Raw genomic sequence first — 20,348 nt, forward strand, 5'->3', positions numbered from 1 at the left:
TACTCCCTCCCCAAGACAGTATGTTATCTAACTGTTCATAAGTATTACTCACTTATTTAATGTCCTAATGAAAATCTAAGATATTAATTGGAATATAAAAATAAAAACAAATGTCTTACATTCTTTGTCCATTTGTTCTACTGTGTCATCTTCTTGTTAAAGAAAACGTGTATTATGGAAATTGGCTTTTTGTGATATTCACTATATGTGCTTGTTTTCAGTTTGTGTTGTCTTTCAGTCTTTCTTTCTTTGTGTGTGTGTGTGTGTGTTCACCCAAGCAGATTTTTTTTTAACTTTTATATAATTGAATTTAGCACTGTTTTCTTTCATATGGTTACTTATACATATTTTGACATGGAGGTTTTAATGACTCCTAATAAAATATATTTTGAGTTAGAATACTACTTTTACCATTTCTCTCATCCTTTTCTTATAGCAAGTCTGGGCAATAGAGGTAAGAATTGATGGCCATTTTGATACATAGAATGTTGGAATATTACCATTAAAATTTCACGATAATATATGGCTGGGCTCAATAACAGCTAAAGGTTCTTGGGGGGTCCAACTTTAACCCTGGATTTATTTAAAAATAACTCTTTATTTAAAAAAAAACAAAACAAAAATATTGTAGTAAAAACTTTACCCTAAAAAATACAATTTTGACAAGATCCACACAGCAGAGAACTAAAATGTCAAATGTGACGCAATTAAGTAAATAAAGCTAAATTATAGGTAAAGTCATTTGTCTTTTTTTACTAATGGATGGAAAATTAATTTTAGGTACAGTATTCCCTCACTTATTGTGGGTATTACATTCTAGACCCCCCCTCCCACTAGGTGAAAATCTGTGAAGTAGGAACCTTACACTTATTTTAGTATTTATATATATTTTAAGGCTTTATAAAACCCTTCCCACACACTTATAAACCGTTCCCAGTCCCTTATTAACCTTTCCTACACTTTTATAAACACTACTTATGTTCTTAAACATATTCTACACTCTTAAACCTATGTAACTTTAACAATATATGTATACAGTACTGCAAAATCCCACAACAGAGCAAAAAATCCACGATAAATAATTAAATATAACATTTAAAAAAATTCCGCGATACAGTGAGGCTGCGATAAGTGAACCGCGATAAAGAGAGGGACCACTGTATTTTTGGTACTCTGGTCTTCTTACCACAAAACCTTTATTCACACTTGGATCAGAAGACTCAAATTTCTTCCAAATGTATGTATGTTTCCCCAAACTTATGAAGGCTATAGAAACAAAGGCACTTTCTCTTTTTCTCAACTTGTATAATTTTTATCAGTATCTGTTAAGTAACATGGACTATGTCGTATCATTCAAATAATTCTACATCTTACCAAAAATATAAATTTCTAAAATAATATATGGATGGTATACCTAATTATGGGCTTATTACAATAATTTAAGTAAAATAATGTACCATCTGTAAATTTTCACATTTTTCATAAGGTATTCAAGTATTTCTAGGGCTAAAAATGTTATCCTCAATGAAAAGAAATGAAATCATGATTAAGCAACTACATTGCCTATTGTCATTACAAAATGCTATAATTAAGCAAAGTACTGTACCTCATAATGGGTGCTTGCAAATCCAGTATTTTCCTCATCTCTAAATTTAATGCTGGAGCACACTGTTCTTCCTTAAAATGGGGTGTCCCCTTCATTTGTGGACTTCCTCTAAAAAATAGCAAATACAGAGGATTAAAGAGAAAGAAATTGGATTCTCATTCACTCTGTGACTAATACATACCCAATCAAAGGAAGTAAATTTAATCAGACTTATAAATGAGGTGATCATATTTTAGGTTCTCAAATGAAAAACAGACCTAAATTTCATTAGAGCATACATATCTGTTTATCAATTAGAAATGAATGTGTTAGACCAACGAAACTTTTGTTAGAGAAGTGGGAGTGAAGGGAGCAGAGCAAAGAATCTTGGGAAAACACAAGAAAAAAGTGAACTCTCAAAGAGAACCAACAGACATTTTGTTTAAATTGACTGGCAGGTCTTTCTGAGTTGGGCAACCATGGAAGATACATACCACTCTATATAGTACACGTTCAAAGTGATCCAAATCCTCACCTTGTCTTACCTAACGTACTCCACACCTCATCCTTCATTTCTATCCTTTGGGTGTGTATCAGAATTGGTCAGATTCAGGTATGCAAGCAGATTATTTTACATAAAACTTGTCAATAAAAAGCAAAATGGCTAAATCTGAAAACTCTGTGGCATTAAATGGCTGTAACTAGAGTGGCTGGGTCAATGTCAACATAACAAAGCTGTCACATGCAACCACTCAAAAAGACTATAAAGCTGTCCCGGAATCTTTATCTCCACATGGCATAGGACCATCTTTCTCCATGTCTGTGCTGGAATTTAATAGCTATCTGTGTCTTTTTTCACTATCAGCTATCACTTACTCTTGGCAACAATTAGCCTACCTAAGTCATTTTTCCCTCTCCAGTCACCTATAATCCTGGAAACCAATTTGTCACCACCATTAAAATTATGTACAAAGAATCTAACAAGAGCAATAGTTTTCAAAGTACTTTGCCTTGTGAAAATTATTTTGATGCTGCAAAAGCTTTTAACTCACTTTTTAGTTTTAGATTTTTTTCCATATAGAAGCTTGGTGGCAATCTAGTGACTGATGTGTTTAGTTCTGGGAAATTTATGTTTTATTTATTTTGTTAGTATATTCTAATGAGGTTCTCTAATTCTCTTCTCTTTCTGGAACTCCTACTAGGTTAGATACTGGAACTTATATTAACTTTTACTTCTCCCTTTTCTCTTGTACTTCGTCTTTTGTTCTATATCCTGGGAGAGTTCCTGACTGTTTTTTCCAATTCTTTTATTTCTGCTTATCATACTTTTCATTCCAGGAACTTCCTCATTCACCTCCCTCTTTTTCTTACAGCATCTGTGCTTTTTGTTTTAATTAGACAATATCTGTCTGAGGTTGTTAATTATCATTTCCTCAAAGTGTGTTTTTGTTTCCTACATTGTCAATTTTCTTCAAGTTTCCTTTCTTTTTTCTTGAGATTCTTTTTTTTCTCCTGTCTCTTTTACATTGGAAACTTTCCTAAAGTAGCTAACAATCCTTGGCCATTCATGTTTAACAAGTTAACAAGAACAAGATAATTATAAGCTTGGTGTGTTCAAGTTGGGCTTGTCAACCAGTGGACTTCTGAGTAATGACCAATTAAAATTTTTGTTGAGGTATTCAAATATCAGCAGGGCCTTTTGGGTCATTTTCTGGAGTGGTTTAACCACTTCTCAACCCTGCTAGGGATATCTAAGCATAGAATCCATAAGTTTAAAGCCAAGCAGAGGAAACAGGCTTGATGTCCTACTGTTCAGCATTACTACTTTCACTTAATCCCCATCTTTAGTTTACCATCTCATCCTAGTCCTACACAATGTCTAGAATTCCTCTGGTTTAATAAGACAACACATTTTCTATATCCTGTGATGTAGGACCAAGAAATCTTCATTCCTTATTCAGACTTTTAAAATAATCTCCTGGTTTAAGGCCTCTGGCTCACTCCTATCTCTGTAGTACTAGTGCATCTAATTCCTGAGTCTTCTTAGGGTTTTACAGATCAAACAAGTTGTTTTTCATCAGTACCATGTAGGTAACCTCAGGCTCTAGGGTTTGATATTCTTCCTAAATCATTTATTCTTTCTCATCCAACTTTTTGCTAAAGGGTTAGACACACACATCTAGCTTTCATTAAAAAATGAAAAGAGTATATTTCAACATTTTGTTCTGCTGGTTATTTTCAAGAGAAAGGATGAAAATCCTTTTTTCATATAAATAATCTCATTTACTAAAGCAAAAGTATTATATGAATTTTAAAGCAAATTTAGGCAAATACTGACTTTTCAATGACTTCTATTATAAAATTAAAGAGATAAATTTCACAGGTAAATTTCCAACCCTTCTTCCAAACATATTAAAACGCAGAAAACTGTTTAAAATTACATTAATTTAAAAATCTCACTTTCTGATAAAAAAATATTACTTAATAGTTCAACAATAATTTGAAAGTATAGCATCAGATTTTTGGAAGGAAGTCATGAACGATAGGCTGAAAGTATAAATTAAACCAGATTATAAAGAGCCAAACAAAAGTCTCAAAATCCCTTAATTACCTTTTTCCTAATTTCTTTTATGACGTTGGACTCAATATTACTACCTCAAAATAAATATATAGCAGTTTAGAGATGCAGCTAAGAGAGTGGCATTCGAAATGAGAAATACCTGGGTTCCAATCCAGGTTCTACTTTTCATTGGCAATGACTTTGGAAAAGCCACTTTCTGAATTACTTTCTATGCTTTTGTGTATCTATAAAATGAGAAAAATGAGTTAGCAGGTTCTTAATAACTTGAGGTTGTTATTGTTGTCTAGGTTGCCTTTTGAATACTTAAACATAATCTGCCTCCACCTGATATTTAAGACAACTCATGTGTATTCAGAAAAGAAGGTAGTTCATGAAAAGGCAAGTTTCAAGGTGCTAGAGATAGGCAGAAAGTAGGCTCTTAAATGCCAGGCAGAGCCCTTGGACATCTTTTTGTGGGGACTGGAGAGCAACAAAAATTTGAGATAAGGAATTAAAACCCTGAATATACAGAGAACTCCTGAAACTCAACAAAAAATCAAAGTAACCTTCAAGAACAGCAAAGGACTCAAACAGACATTTCTGCAAAGCTATACAAATGACCAATAAGCACATGAGAAGACACCCAACATCACTATCAGCAGAAGCATGCAAATTAAAACTAAATGAGATAGCACCTCACACCCACTGAGATGAGGACTATACAAATAGTCACCCAGAAAATGACAGGTGTTGGCAAGAACATGGAGAAATTAGAGCCCCTGTGTACTGTTGCTGAGAACAGTACAGCTGCTGAGAAAAACAGTACGGCATTTCCTCAAAAAATTAAAAATAGAGCCTTGGCTACTGTGGGTCAGTGGACTGAGTGCCGGCCTGTGAACCTAAAGATTACTGGTTCAATTCCCAGTCACAGCACATGCCTGGGTTGCAGGCTAGGTCCCTAGTTGGGAGAGCACGAGAGGCAACCACACACTGGTGTTTCTCTCCCTCTCTCCCTCCCTTCCCCTTTCATTAAAAATAAATAAAATCTTTTAGAAAATTAAAAATAGAATAACTATATGATACAGCAATTCCACTTTGGGTATAAACCCAAAGGAAATGAAATCAGAGTCTCGAAGAGACATCTGAATACCTATCTATGTTCATAACAGCATTGTTCACAATAGAGAAAATGTGGAAGCAACTCAAGTGTCCATCAACAGATGAATGGATAAGCAAAATGTGGTATACAGATACAATGGAATATTCAGCCTTTAAAAAGAAGGAAATTCTGACATATGCTACAAAATGGGTGAACCTTGAGGACATTTTGCTAAGTGACATAAGCTAGCCATAAAAAGATAAACATTGTATGATTTCACTTACTTCTATAATGGTACATCTTAAAATTTGTTGCAATGATTAATGCTGCGTTATTTTACCACAATAAAAAATAAAAAAAAAGTTTTCTAATGGGTTCTTTCTGAAATAGTATTATGCCAGTGTTTTTATATCTTTATAATCTAGGTATTTAAATGATTTAGAGTAAGAATAACTCAAGACTTTTTATTAAAAAGATTTTATTGATTTATTTTTGGAGAGAGGAAAATGGAGGGAGAAAGAGAGGGAGAGAAACAACAAATGTGAAAGAGAAACATTGATCGGTTGCCTCTCGCATGTGCCCTAAACCAGGGACCAGGCCCACAACCCAGGCCTGTGCCCTAATGGGGAACTGAACTGGCAAACCTTTTGCTCTGTAGGACAAGTCTCAACCAACTCAGCCGCACCACCAGTCAGAGCCTAATCCAGACTTTAAAAAAAAGTTTCTGAGACAAGAATCACATCATATCTGTTTGAAAAGTAAATCTGGTATCAAATCAAAGTATGGATTTCAGTATGTAGGAGAAAAACACTAAAGGGAGAGAATAAGTTAATAAATAAGGTTTTCGATAGGCAAGGAGAGGCCATGAGGGCCCCTAATAAAATTGAAAGGCAAATTATAGAGACACTAAAGAGTTGCCATCAATCAATACAACTTGATTACTACACAAATATGAGAAGTGAAGAAATAGACTACTTCCAGCCAAGATGAAGGCCTAGATAGACATGCTGCGTCTCCCTCTACAACTAAGAAGGAATACAACTACTTGAAAACTAGAGATAACCAGAAGTTCCATAAAACTGAGCTGCATGGAAATCTAACAAAGATATAAAAAAAAAAATATTCATCCAGACAGGTAGGAGGGGTGGACCTGGGGTGGAGAGGACGTGGTGAGGTGGCGGCAGCAGCGGCAGGCCGGCGGAATGTGCAGTCAAACGTTTTCGAAAGTCAAGAGGGACATCTGGGGAGCACTCCCAGCACCAGACCAGACCGCACAGCTCATGGTCCCAGTGCCAGGTAAAATAGAGCCGCATTGCTTCTGACTGTGCAGATGAGTGGGGGTTGGGGCAGAGGCAGAAACTGCTGGTCTCTCAGTAGAGTCTGCTTGTTTAAAGGACTCCCATGGTCCTATAATGTCCGCAGACCTACCCATTCTGGGAACAATGGCCAGGGCAACAGCTAGAGAGGCGCCAGGCCCATACAGAAGTGGGAGAAGTGCCTGGAAAAGGGGTGCGTGCTGAGCAAGCGGCATTGTTCCCCCTCAGACCCCCACCCCCACCCCACAGCACAACAACGTGGTGAAATGGGTCACCCCTTACTGACGAATACCTAAGGCTCCGCGCCTTACCACATAACAGATGTGACAGTTCTACCTAAGACAGAGAGGCAAACAAACACAGAAGCCTGTCAAGATGAGAAAACAGAGAAGTATGGCCAAAAGAGGGAACGGATCAAGGTTCTAGTGGGAGAACTAAGCGATGAGGAGATAGCTAACCTAACAAACAAGGATACAGCCAACCTAACAGATGCAGAGTTCAAAACACTGGTGATAAAGATGTTCACAGACTTGACAGATATGCTTAAGTATGGCAGATGCATAAGGGAAGAAGTGAAGGTTACGCTAAGTGAAAGAAAGGAAAATCCACACAAAACCAATGGTGAAGGGAAGGAAACCAGGGTTCAAATCAATGACTTGAAATATAAGAAAGAAAAAAAAGTCAACCAGTACAGGAGTAGGAAACAAGAATGGAAAAAAATGTGGAGAGACTTAGGAACCCCTGGGACAGCTTTAAATGTGCCAACATCTGAATCATAGGGGTGCCAGAAGGAGACGTGGAAGAGAAAGAAATTGAAAGCTTATGTGAAAAAATAATGAAGGAAAACTTCCCAAATCTGGTGAAGGAAATAAGACATACAAATCCAAGAAGCTCACAGAGTCCCAAACAAGACAGACCCAAAAAGGACCACACCAAGACACATTATCATTAAAATGCCAAAGGTGAAAGATAAAGAGTCATAAAAGCAGCAAGAGAAAAGCGAAGTTATTTATAAAGGGGTGCCTATAAGAGTATTAGCTGATTTCTCAGAAGAAACTTTGCAGGGAAGAAAGGACTGGCAAGAAGTATTCAATGTGATGAAAAGCAAGGACCTACAACCAACACTACTCTATCCAGCAAAGCTATCATTTAGAATGGAAGAGCAGAGAAAGTGTTTCCCAGAGAAGGTAAAGCTAAAGGAGTTCATCATCACCAAGGCATTATTATATGAAATGTTAAAGGGACCTATTTAAGAAAAAGAAGATCAACACTATGAACATTAAAATGACAACAAACACACAACTATCAACAACTGAATCTGAAAAATATAAACAAAAACAAGCTAAGTAAACAACCAGAACAGGAACAGAATCACAGGTATGGGGATCATTTGCAGGGTTATCAGCTGGGAGGGGGAAGAAGGAGAAATGTAGAATTGGTGTAGGGACTAAGAAGCAAAATTGGTTGGTACAAAACAGACAGGGGCAAGTTAAGAATAATATAGGAAAGGGTGAAGCCAAAGAACTTATATGCACGACCCATGAACATGAACTAAGGGGGTGGGATTGCTGGAGGAAAGGGGGGTACTGGGAACAAGGGATCTAAGGGGGAAAAAAATTGGGACTACTATAAAAACATAATCAATAAAATATATTTTTTTTAAAAGTGAAGAAATAAACATTCCAAGATTTTCAACCTCAAACAACTGTATAAGAGATCATGGCAACTCTAATAAATTTTAGAAAAGTAATAGCATGTCTGGGTTGGTAGAGAGGAAATGAGTTAGGTTTAGCCACAATGAAATGAATGCTGCCTACAGGGACATCTAAATGAATATATCCTGCAAGGTGGACCTGAAGCTCAAGAAAGTGGTACTACATTGAGAAAACAGTGTATGTGGACTGCATCCACATATACTGAATAACTGAAATGTAGAAGAGAACACAGAACAAAACCCTAGGGAACACTAAAGCATAACTTAGGTATATAGTAAGTAATTTAAGGTTTTGATTTAAACCCCAATGAATGACATCTTTATAAAATAAATGGTATTAATTCCATTTTTCAGGTAAGTAAAATAAAACTCAAGTAAAAGACAGCAACATGATTAATCCTGAAAGCTAAGGAAAGCTACTGAAAAATTTTATGTAGGGAAATGGCATGTATTGATAAATTTTATGTTAGAAACTTCATTCAGGAGAAAATCTTAAAGATGGTTTAAGAAGATGTTATAAAAACCCAGGAGAAAAGTGACAAAACCCAAACTAAAGTAGTATTGCTACAAGGTGGAAAAGACATGAGGGATACATACAAGAGAGACTACACAAATACATAGAAGGTAGAATAGAGTAGTTGTTACAGACTTGCTATTAGAATTATTAAGCAGGTAGAGCAAATAAACTCAAGTAAATGGTGGTGTCATTTACAGAAAAAGGAAATTGGCATGCATAGGCTTTCTCATGATTAAGATACTTAAAAACAAGAAAATTTTCATTTTTACTTGACAAAAAAATTTCTTCCTTCTGACTTTTCAATTAATTAATAGATAGGACCTAAAATTTATTATGTTAATATTTTCTTAACTTTCTTACCTGCTAAATCTCACCAACCTAGAATGCTCTACTCCTGGGTGTATGTTTTATTTCCTCACTTCTTAAGAGATCTTTTTAAATGTCATCTTCTCAGCCAAGACCCAGACCACGCAATGTATTTTAAGTTGTGTCTGCACCCTCTTCCTTTTCTCTGCTTTATTTTTCTCCACAGAATGTATATCCTGATTTGCAATGTATATATTTTACTTACTTATCACTGTCTGCTAGAACACAGCTCTCTGTGTAGAGTTTTCTGTCCATTTTCCCCCCACTGCTGTATCTTCTACCTACAACACTGCCAGAGCTTGAAAAAATTCAATACTTGAATATATGAATGGATGGAAATAATTTTCCAGGAGTTTTCTGAAAGAGGTAGTACCCTTATCCCCAGGCCTTTATATATGTTTTTTAAAAAGCTTTTTGTTTATATTATCACACATCCAAACAGCCTTCAGTCTGATGAGAATAATATGTAGGGACGGCTCTCTGAATTGGGCAATCATTCTTTGGATTTAGGTTCCAGTCTCAGAATTGTGGACAACAGGGAGTAGTTTCACTGCCCAGAAATTATACAATAACCTCCCTACAATCTTATTAATAAGTGCTCATGCAATTATGACGATAGAAGCTAGAGAATACATAAAATATGCAAAGTTAAATAGCTAAAGGTTAGACACACACATTTACAGAATAATGCAAATCAAAAGTACTTATGTGATGTTTTGAGAAGATCACAGAAATAAATTTTAAAAAGCAGTTTATTCTCCAGAAAACTAACACTCAAAACCTACTAGGAAAAAAAAAAAAAAAAAAAAAAGTGGAGGGAAACATGCACATCTCTAACTAACTCAAGACTTCTTTTCTCCTGTAAATTTTATGTAAATTAGCACAAGTATCTGGATTTTTGAAAGAGTAAGTTGTGTTGAGGTTAGAAACCACAAACCTTGATTATTCTTTTCTTGCTTTCTTCTTAGCACTAATTCATGAACAGTCTGCTCAAGTTTCACAAACTAATGAAATATATTGGGAGTGGGGGACTCAGGGAGTTTTGATGGTTGTTTTGGAGTGATTTTTTCCAGTGGAAGTAATACCTGTATTTTTAATATTTGATAATTAAATGTACTGAATTTTAGCACTACTTTTTTCGAAAGAACTTTGGCGTCAACAGGCTGGTCTCTGACAAAATGAAGTTAACAGGAGTGGTGAGATAGAATAAGGAGGAAAATCTCTGCTTTCAACAAAAGTTTATGATGACATTTATTAAGATTATTTTCATTACAATGAAATAAATTTGATTTGCAGCTTCAAGATCTACTAAACTCATATTTAAAGATAAACACACATTTTAAAGCTAAACACAAATTATTTCTGATTTATTCCTGGCAGTTTCCTTCATTAATTTCACTGCAAGTTCCAAGACACAGAAGAAAAGTCAGATGACCTTCAGTAGATAAGTCTGTCCACTGGTCTGTGTAACTCATAGGAAGGGATAGTTTAATACACAACAGAATTTATAAAGACAAAAACTAAATGACCTATGAGGCATAAAAAGTCATTAATAAGACTGCCATCATTGTTGAAGGCTGACTCACAACATCAACAGGAAGGATGCTGGAAAGAACACTATGTGGAAACTATGGAAGATCACAGTATCTGACCTGTCTCAGTTGGAGCATAATGTAAAATGATAAGCAGTCTGAGGTTAAGATGCTGTTACATAATACAAGGGAGTTGAGATACTCTGGAAAAACTCATGTGATGAACTCGTAAGATTTAGTGTATGGAAACAAAACAACAGAGTTACTATAGCTGAGAAGATGACACTAACAACTGGCCTCAATTACGATGCTTCTATTTATCAGGACTGTTATAAGCTGCTCCAGATCATTTCTCCTCTTTTTGATTCCCTATTTCCGAAATAAATACCAAAGTAGAAGATGGCCAAACAGGCATGAATACAGTTGAGGCAATAAAGTATTAGTGATAAAGAGCACAGACTTTGAAGCTACAACGCTCAAGTCTGAATCCTGTGCCACTTACTAGTGTGACTTAAATGAGTTACTTGGCCTCTCTTTGTTGCAGTTTATATAGTTACTGGACCTAACTACCTTTTTGGGTTGCTACAGGTATTAAAGGAGTTTCAAAAAGTGCTTAGAACAGCATCTTGAACTGCATAAATGTTTACAATGATGCAAACGACAATGATACACTGTCAAAACTAAATGTTTTTAAAACTCTCTTCAAACCTGTACATGAGCCATTACTTTCTAGGTTTTAAAAACTTCAAACAAATAAAGCATTTTTATTCCAATTTTAAAATAGGTTCTAAAACTATAAACTTAACGGACTAAGTAACCCAACTAGAAAGTAGTTCAGCATGCAAATACACAGCAGGCTGACTCTAAATCCACTAATTTGCTCTGCTCTGCTCTGCACAAGTGATTTTAAAATCACTATGAGAGATTTAAAAAAAAAAATTATGTAGCAGTTACTATAAGTTAAAACTCAGGAAAAAAATACATTATTATCCAAATACAAAAAAATTTAAAATACAAAATATATATTATGTAATATATAAAATCACTTTATTTTTATATATAAAATCACAAAATATTAGAAATAAAGTAAAACTTTGGTAAAAGAAAAAAATATATTAGTGATAATAGCAGCTGTCCTTTATTAATCTTCCCATGAGCTAGGCACTAATCTGAACATTTAATATGCATAATCTCACTTAATCCTAGGAAATAATTACTACTGTGATCTCATTCTATGGATGAGGAAACGGGTTTTAGAGGTATTAAATAACGAATAGAAGCCATACAGCTGAAAAGAGGTGGAGATGACATTCAATTCCAGGTCTATCTGATGCCAAAGCCTAATCCTTTATCCACTATTCATGCTGCTATAAGGTTATACACATTTATTGAGGTCATGTATTAAAACCCAGAATCTTCAATATAATATGTGTAAAAACACTCAAGTTAAAAATAAAAACAATGCTTTTTATTAGTTTTCTAGCCTAACATACACAGTTAAGTAGTGTCTCCTGAAGTCTTAGAATCAGAAAGCAAGAAACTTAAAAAACTTTTGTGGAACACAAAAGTGATTCTCAAAATACTATTTCAAAACACTATGTGTGTATGTAAATCATATTAGTGAGAAGAAATAAAGAAAACAGTACTTTTCACTGTTTCAAGGGATGTTATTTCCCTACCCAGCCCACCTATAGCAGTATAAATTAATCCAATTAAATTCAGATTATTCTAATTATTTTTTACTGACAGAAACATGTCTAAATTCAGCAATACAATGGGTTTAGATGCATTAGTTCAAAATACACAAGTAAATGATATTTTGACACTGATTACAAATTCTCCAAAAGGTTCACAAAATTATTCAGAATGAAAAAAACCAGCAAGCTAAATTTAAAATTTCTAAATACATCAACTTCCTTTCACAATGTTCATACCATTTTAACACTGCAATTTTTCTGCCAAAAGGATTTTTGCAGGCAAGATTTTTATTGAAAAATAATCAAATTAAATTCCATCATTAAAAAAATTCTGTTCTTTACGAAAGATTTCCAAAACTCAGAAATAACACGTCAGTTAACACTATATTTATTTACAAAAAGAAGTGACTAGAAAAATCTAGATAGTTCCCTAAAATCCATCATAAAGAAAACTGAGCTTCATGACAGTCCCAAAATTTATTCTCAGGAATATAACAAAGTGTTATTTGAAGAAACACTTTCATACTGTCATTTAAAGAAAATTATGGCCTTTTTTTTTTTAAAATAAAGATTTTATTTATTTATTTTTAGAGAGAGGGGAAGGGAGAGAGAAAGAGAGAGAGAGAAACATCAATGTGTTTCAAGTACATCAAGGTACTCTTGAGTACCTCCAACTTGGGACCTGGCCTGTAACCCAGGTATGTGCCCTGACTGGGAATCAAACCAGTGACACTGGTTCGCAGGCCAGCACTCAATCCACTGAATCACACCAGCCAGGGCCTCATTTTCAATTTTTCATATACATGGATTTTTTTTTTTTTTACCACAGGAAATACTCAATTGACCAAAAGGCCCATTAGGTTTTTTTCTGTAAAAAAAAAAAAGACACATATTTCATCTTGACCAATAACTTGATTTGGATATGTCAGCTATCTCTCACTATTGGCTTCCAGTGGGTGGAGGGCAGGGGTGCTGCTAAACATCTTCCAGTGCATAAGACAGCCCCACAGTAAAAATCTGGCCAAAACGTCAATAGTACCAAGAAACTTCACAAACCACTTTTGAAATGTTCGATCAGTCACAGCACCTTCTCCATATACAGCACAAATCTTTTTGTGTGTGTTTCAGTTGTGCTTTTACCTTTCTTGAAATAATGAAGCATAATGTGCTGCAAATATTATGCATTTTCTCCCATCTTCAATATTAAAATGGCTGCACAAAAATGTACCAATTTTAATAAGTTGTTTTTAAATGCACCCTGATATGACAGCTGTCACAATACAATCTAACAAAATTGTTTCAAATGACGTTAAAGACAACTAAGGACTACTGTAAGCCATCATATAGAAAATACTAAATGAACTTTTTGGCCAACCCAATATAATAAATGCATATCAAAAATTTTGGAAAATTCAAGAGTTGAAAAAAGCTGAAAAATTACTACAGTTCTACCATTCAGGAGCAATAACAATATATATTGTTCTAGCTTTTGTCTCTTGATGATTTTTGTTGTTTTATTTTACAAAGCTGTGGTCATATTATGTATATAAGTTTGTGTGACTTGTTTCTTCACTAGGCATTATATAATCAAATTCTCATTTATAAATCTTTCTGAGATATTATATTTAATGATGTTATTATTTAAGAATATACCATAGTTGATTTACAAACCAATTCTCTAATATTCCATCTCTGTGTTTATCTACTAGAAGTTTATCTACTTGACAGTTTCTCCACAACTATTTTTGTGCTAAAATGTGTTGTTTTTTAAAAAAATTGTTGTATTTAATGTTTTGTTTTGAGTTATTAATGTTTAGTTTGAATTACTAATTAACACAGGCTTCTCTTGTGTTTGTTAGTTGTATTTCCTCTTATGAAACTGCTTCTGCCTATTTATCTTTTGAAATGTTACTGTTTCTTAGCAATTTAGACAACTCCTTTAAAAAAAGTAGTAAACCTCGGTCCTAGTTCCTGCAAAAATTTTCCCAGTTACTTGCCCTTTTAATGTTGTTGTTTTTTTTTCCCGTTAATTCCCAGAAATTTAAATTGTCATATAATGAAATATATTTTCCTTTAATTTCTTAAATACATAATAAACTCTGGCTGTCTTGCACTATCTAGAAATATTATATTAATGGCTTGATCTTTTTTTTAAAGAAAAATGTTAGGCTTTAAAAAGTTTTGCTCTTTTATTTCAAAAGTTCTTTCAATAAAATGTCCTCTCATTTCGAAAGTAAGGTTAAAAAAAGGAATAAAAAACAAACCATGCCGAATGTATAGACCAACATAGTTTAAAGATCAGAAGTCCATGTTCCACCCTGGCCCAGTGGCTCAGTAAACTGGAGCGTCATCCCGTATACCAAAAGGTTGTGGGTTTCGATCCTCAGTTAGGGGCATGTGTGGGAGGCAACCAATCGATGTTTTTCTCACACATCAATGTCTCTCTCTCTCTCCCTCTCTCCCTCCCTTCCTCTCTCTCTTAAATTAATAAAAACATATCCTTGGGTGAGGGTTAAAAAATAAAAAAGTTCTCTCAAATTGTTTATATACATGCAAAAATTATATACAAGAAAAAGTGCCCTTTCAGCTTACTAAGATGTTTCACCTCTTTCCCTCATGATTGCTTAGCTTTTCCTTAATAAGGATGGGAGAATGCTAGATCTGGAGTACATTAGTAGTAATTCTGAAATGTCCAAGAAGGGATAGAGTTCATCCAAGACTCCCAAGTTTATTTAATTACAGAATTCTTTATTCACATAATGACAGTTCTAAGACTTGATAATTTTTGAAACTCTATTTTGGAAATGCTTGCTTAGCATATTTTAATCACTTCAGACAACCCAGAACTGTAATGTTTTTGTAAATACACAGTATGTATATCAAATATTAAAAGAATGAAAGATGAACTTACTTGGGATACACTGGTTCATAAAGATACTTGTCCCCTCTTGTAGATGTAATATGAAAAAACAAGATGTAGCCATTTGCTGTCTGAAAGATAAATTTTATTTACCATGAATTAAAGTGTAAGGCTATGACTGTAACCCTAAATTTTAATTTTATATATTCTTACTTTGGAAACACTTCACTCCTTAGAACCCTCTTTTGAAAAGCTATAGTCTAATTATACAAATTTTTTAAATGAATTTGTTTTAAAATAACCCATCTTGTTTAATAATAAAATATTTTTAAAAAATTTTTATATTTTTATGAAAATATTTCAATACATGTCCTTGAAATCAACAGTTCATATTATACTGTAGACATTAATATTCTAAAATAACTGTATATTAAATAGATGACTTTTGTAAAAGCTATACAACTGTTAGAACTCTGCAATAATATGACAAATATTTTTTCCAAGTTTTTAAAACAACGTCACCAAGTAGTAACAGTATGAGACATGTTCTACTCAAAATTTGTATAGTACAACTTCAGAATGGCATAAATATTTCAAAATCAATTAAGTGGTCTCTGATTTACTATATTACATACTCCATGACACAGAAGAAAAACAAAACAAATCTTCAATTTCCAAAATTTGAACATCAGTTTATTTCTCTAAGTTAACAAAATGTTTTAAAAATATAACCTGTATTAAAATAGTGTCAATATATGATCATGGCACATATTTCTGACTCGTGAGGCTCAAACAACCATTTTACATTTATATAAATATAGAAAATACTTTATGTAGCTGATGCTAACCAAATATTTTCAGGCACAACAGAGTGAAGTGGCAAATGTTTTGCCTAAACTACTTCATACTAATACTGTCTTCTTACCATTTTAGAAGCAGGTGGGCTTCTAAACCTTTTTTAAGGTTTCAAATTTCTTCCCAGTACTGACTTTCTGCGTTTTACTTAAAGGAATGCCAGAGAAAACATTTAATTGCTTTAGCAAAGCCAGGTTTTCTTTTTAAGCTCTAAATTCTATTATTTCATAAAGTATTCCAAATCTAGTTCAACATATTGGGAAACAAAAGGAAAAAGAAACAAGAACCTTTCGAATAAGATTATCATTCTATTTCCTCATGTGCAATTTTATATTCCTCTAACGTGTTAAATACAGGATCAAAAGGAAAAGGAATTCAATCAAACCATATAAAGTTTAACAAACATGACCTCTATACAGGTTAGTGACTATTTAAAATTTATAAACTCTACTGTTACCCTATACAGGATAGAAAAGTAAAATAATATGGCCTAGTACTTAGATGAATAACATAACATACAAATGTTGTCCAGAATATCAGTCAGTCAAGGTCAAAAGTTTGACATTTCAGAATATCAAATGCTAATAGTATACTCAGAAATTTAGCAAATACGTAGAAGACTACAATGCCAGGGAAAATATAGCTTCATTTTGCACATAAGTATAATAGATGAAATTACAAATAATGGCTTGATTTACTATTTTGGTATTCTGTATCAATCATCTTTACTAAGTATCTATGACTCTGCATGTACACTAAATGCTATATAACCTCCAGATCTCAATGACAATGATCATTGTTCTAAGACAGGACTGTTTATGAAAAAAGTCTTGATAATAAACAATAATCCTTAAAAATTAACATCTTTATTTAACTAAACCAAATCTGTTATTATGTGGTGCAATAATGGCCCTTCTCTTCCTACCCCAAAATACTGCAAATAAGCATATAACTAACTATTGCTTAATCTGTAGGCAACAGTCCCAATACCTTTCTCTAGTATTCACACACACAACAACGCTAAACTAATTTTTCTAAATAAATGAAAAAGTAAAATAAACAACCCTATAGTTCTCTTTCCTGTTATCATCCTGTATCTTTAATTTCTTCTCTTTCTCAGAGGCATACTATTAGATTATATGGCTTTAATCACAGAGGCCCAACACTTTCTGTATGCAACTTAAATGACAAGTCATCATGTCCTTTCCTTTGTATTTCCATGACTAAGAATCATAGATACATAAAGATAGAAGCTTTAAAGAGGATAAAAGAAGGAAATCACAACTTAAACAGAGGATGGAACAGGCTTGTCTATATTAGTGCCACTTAGAAGAAAAAGAACTACAAACAATATTTTTACAGGACATCAAAAATTCAGTCAGGGGTATGAATATTAAAGTTCAACATCACTTTTTTTTCCATTGCAAATCTAGTAATGAAGATTTTTTAAAAACCATGTACACTACCTCAGCTAATTCCATATTTTAAGAAGAGTTTGAAATCTGGAGGTGGTGGTAGTTGATGATATTACTATTAATTGCTTGTTTGCATTTTACTTTGTTTAGGCATTTGGGACATTTTCCCTTGCTATCCCAAATTAAATTATTTTATGACTGATTCATGACACATATACTGTGAATAATAATTTCTTGTAAACAGGAAAAATTTAAATCCAACTGTGTCATGATGCGAATCAACTGCTGAATTATTAACTAAAGTCTAACTTGTAGACAGCAATCCCAATACCTCCCTCTACCATTCACCATCCAGCGCTTCTACCTTACATGAATTCATTAGATACTTCAGAATTTCCCCTCTTAGTGCATTTCTTCCTTAGGACATACACTTTCCTTCCTTCCTAAAAAATATGCTTTATTGATCATGCTGCTACAGTTGTCCCAATTTCTTTTCCCTTTGTTCCCCTCCACCCAGTGACCCCCACCTCAGGTTGTCCTCCCCTAGTCCATGCCCATTGGTTGTGCATATAGTTCTTCTCAACATTTTCCTATCTACTCCACTCCCTCCTACTATGCTTCTTGATTCCTGTACCATCTCCCTCCCTTTCCACCCTTCCCCTCCCTGCTGACCTTCCCCCAAAATGTTCCCCATACCTATAAAACTTTTCCCACTCACGTTACCTATTTAGTTTGCCTTTGTTTTGGTTCCCTAGCTTCTGTTGTTGGTTGTTGTGATACAGTTTTTATTTTAATGTTCATAGTTTTGATCCTCTTTCTCTTAAAAAAGTCCCTTTAACATTTCATATAACAGTAGTTTGGATCTGATGAATTCCTTCAGTTTCACTTTGTCCTGGAAGCACTTTCTCTGCCCTTCTATTCTGAATGATAGCTTTGCTGGATAGAGTAATCGTGGTTGTAGGTTTTTGATTTTCATCCCTTTGAATATTTCTTGCCAGTCCCTTCTTGCCTGCAGAGTTTCTTTTGAGAAATCAGCTGACAGTCTTATTGGGACCCCTTTGTAAGTAATTCTCTTCTCTCTTGCTGCTTTTAAGATTCTTCTTTATCCTTAATTTTTGACATTTGATTATAATGTGTCTTGTTGTGGTTCTCCCTGGGTCCAGTTTTTTTGGAAATCTCTGTGCTTCCTGGACCTGTAAGTCTATTTCCTTCCTCAAGGAAGTTCTGCTTCATTATTTTTTCACATAATTTTTCAATTTCTAGTTCTTCTTCAACTTCTGGCAACCCTATGATTAGGATGCTGGCCCGCTTATAGCTCTCCATAGGTTTCTGAGTCTCTCCTTTTCCTCATGTCTTGTTTCCTCTTTTTGCACTGGTTGACTGTTCCTTCCCTATGTTCCAATTTGTTGATTTGATTCCTGTTTTTTTTTCCTTTACCACTAGTTTCATATGTGTTTTTGTTCATTTTGGCAGGACTAGCTTCCATTCCTTCCCCATCTTGTTTAAGATCTGCGGTTAGGTCTGTAAACATTTTTATAACCAAAGCTCTGAACTGTGCCTCAGAAAGATTTCCTATTGGCTGCTTTGTTAGATCAGATATTTGCTGTCTGGTCAGCTGCATCACCAGGATCTCTATCATGATCTGTGCCATCCTGACAGTTTTGTGGTATCTTTGCTTCCTGGGCGGGGCTGTTACACCTCCTACACTATAGGGGGCGGAGCCCCATGCACTCACCACAACCGGTGACCCATCTCACCATGCTGTGGCGTTTTGCATGGGGCAGGGGTTCAAGATGGATTCCTGCTGTTCACTCTCCACTGAAAGACCAGGAGCATCCTCCTCCATCCCCACCCCCTCCGCGCCTCACAGTCTAAGGCAATTGGGGTCTGCCTTCCCCAGTGTTGGAATCGCAAGCTGACGGGGCTGGTCTGCTGACGGGGCTGGTCTGCAGCCGGGGGTGCTCCCCAGGTGCTTCTCACCTCCCCATAAATATAGGTGTCTGTGCTTACCACCATCCCGCCAGCACAGCTTGACCTCTCCGCTCCAGCTTCACCACTCCTACCTGTCCAGACAAACACCACTTCTTTATAACTTCATACGTTGGACTTTCATTTATTTTCTGGAACTTCTAGTTATTTCTGGTTTTGCGGTAGTTGTATTCCTTCTTAGTTGTGGAAGGAGATGGAGCGTGTCAGTCTAGGCCTCCTTCTTGGCCAGAAGTCCAGGATATATCCTTTTTATTATGCTGAACAGAACAAGTTTATGCATCTGGCTCCAATGACCTAATTAACATATTACAAAGATTTCTGTAATAATTTACAAGATAAGGATTTGATTTAGAGATGTGTCTTCTATCCCAAATACTGTCATTTCAGATTTCAAATACGGCAGGAATAATGAATTAGCATTTTTAGATTCTTTATACTGGTTTGTAAACAGTGTTTTCTGTTTCTAGCTTTATTTCTTTATTACATATGTTCAAATAAATAAAATTAATCACCCAATCACATCACTAATGATCTAACATTTTTATATCTTTCAGACTCTGTACATTCACATACATGAATATATTCAAACTGGAAATGATAAAACAGTTGTAAATCACACATACTCTCAAAAAGAGGTGGTGAATATCTTTTGACATGAATACTCTTCAAAAATTATTCCTAATACTATTACATTGTTTTACACGAGAGCACTAATTAAAAAAAAAAAAAAAAAAAAAAGAGGTTATCCCTTTTACATCTTTTCAACAAACTGTGCTAGAACAACTGGATATCCATATGCAGGAAATGAACTTGGATCCATACCCTGCACCATATACAAAAATG

The 20,348-nt window shown here is 34.5% G+C and overlaps 1 protein-coding gene across 3 annotated transcripts in view; it reads right to left on the reverse strand.

The window, feature by feature from the left end:
* RIC1 (RIC1 partner of RAB6A GEF complex) overlaps nucleotides 1-20,348 on the reverse strand; it is a 140,264-nt gene that overhangs the window by 64,590 nt on the left and 55,326 nt on the right. For all 3 annotated transcript variants that reach the window (XM_090274122.1, XM_090274123.1, XM_090274121.1), the window contains exons 3-4: nucleotides 15,298-15,377; nucleotides 1,607-1,714 (exon numbers count right to left, since the gene is read on the reverse strand). In XM_090274122.1, coding sequence (XP_090130248.1) covers nucleotides 1,607-1,714; nucleotides 15,298-15,377 — 188 coding nt within the window. The remainder of the gene's footprint in view (nucleotides 1-1,606; nucleotides 1,715-15,297; nucleotides 15,378-20,348) is intronic.

This window comes from Furipterus horrens, unplaced genomic scaffold (genome assembly GCF_987537825.1).
Source record: "Furipterus horrens unplaced genomic scaffold, mFurHor1.1.pri manual_scaffold_4, whole genome shotgun sequence".
NCBI lineage: Eukaryota > Metazoa > Chordata > Mammalia > Chiroptera > Furipteridae > Furipterus > Furipterus horrens.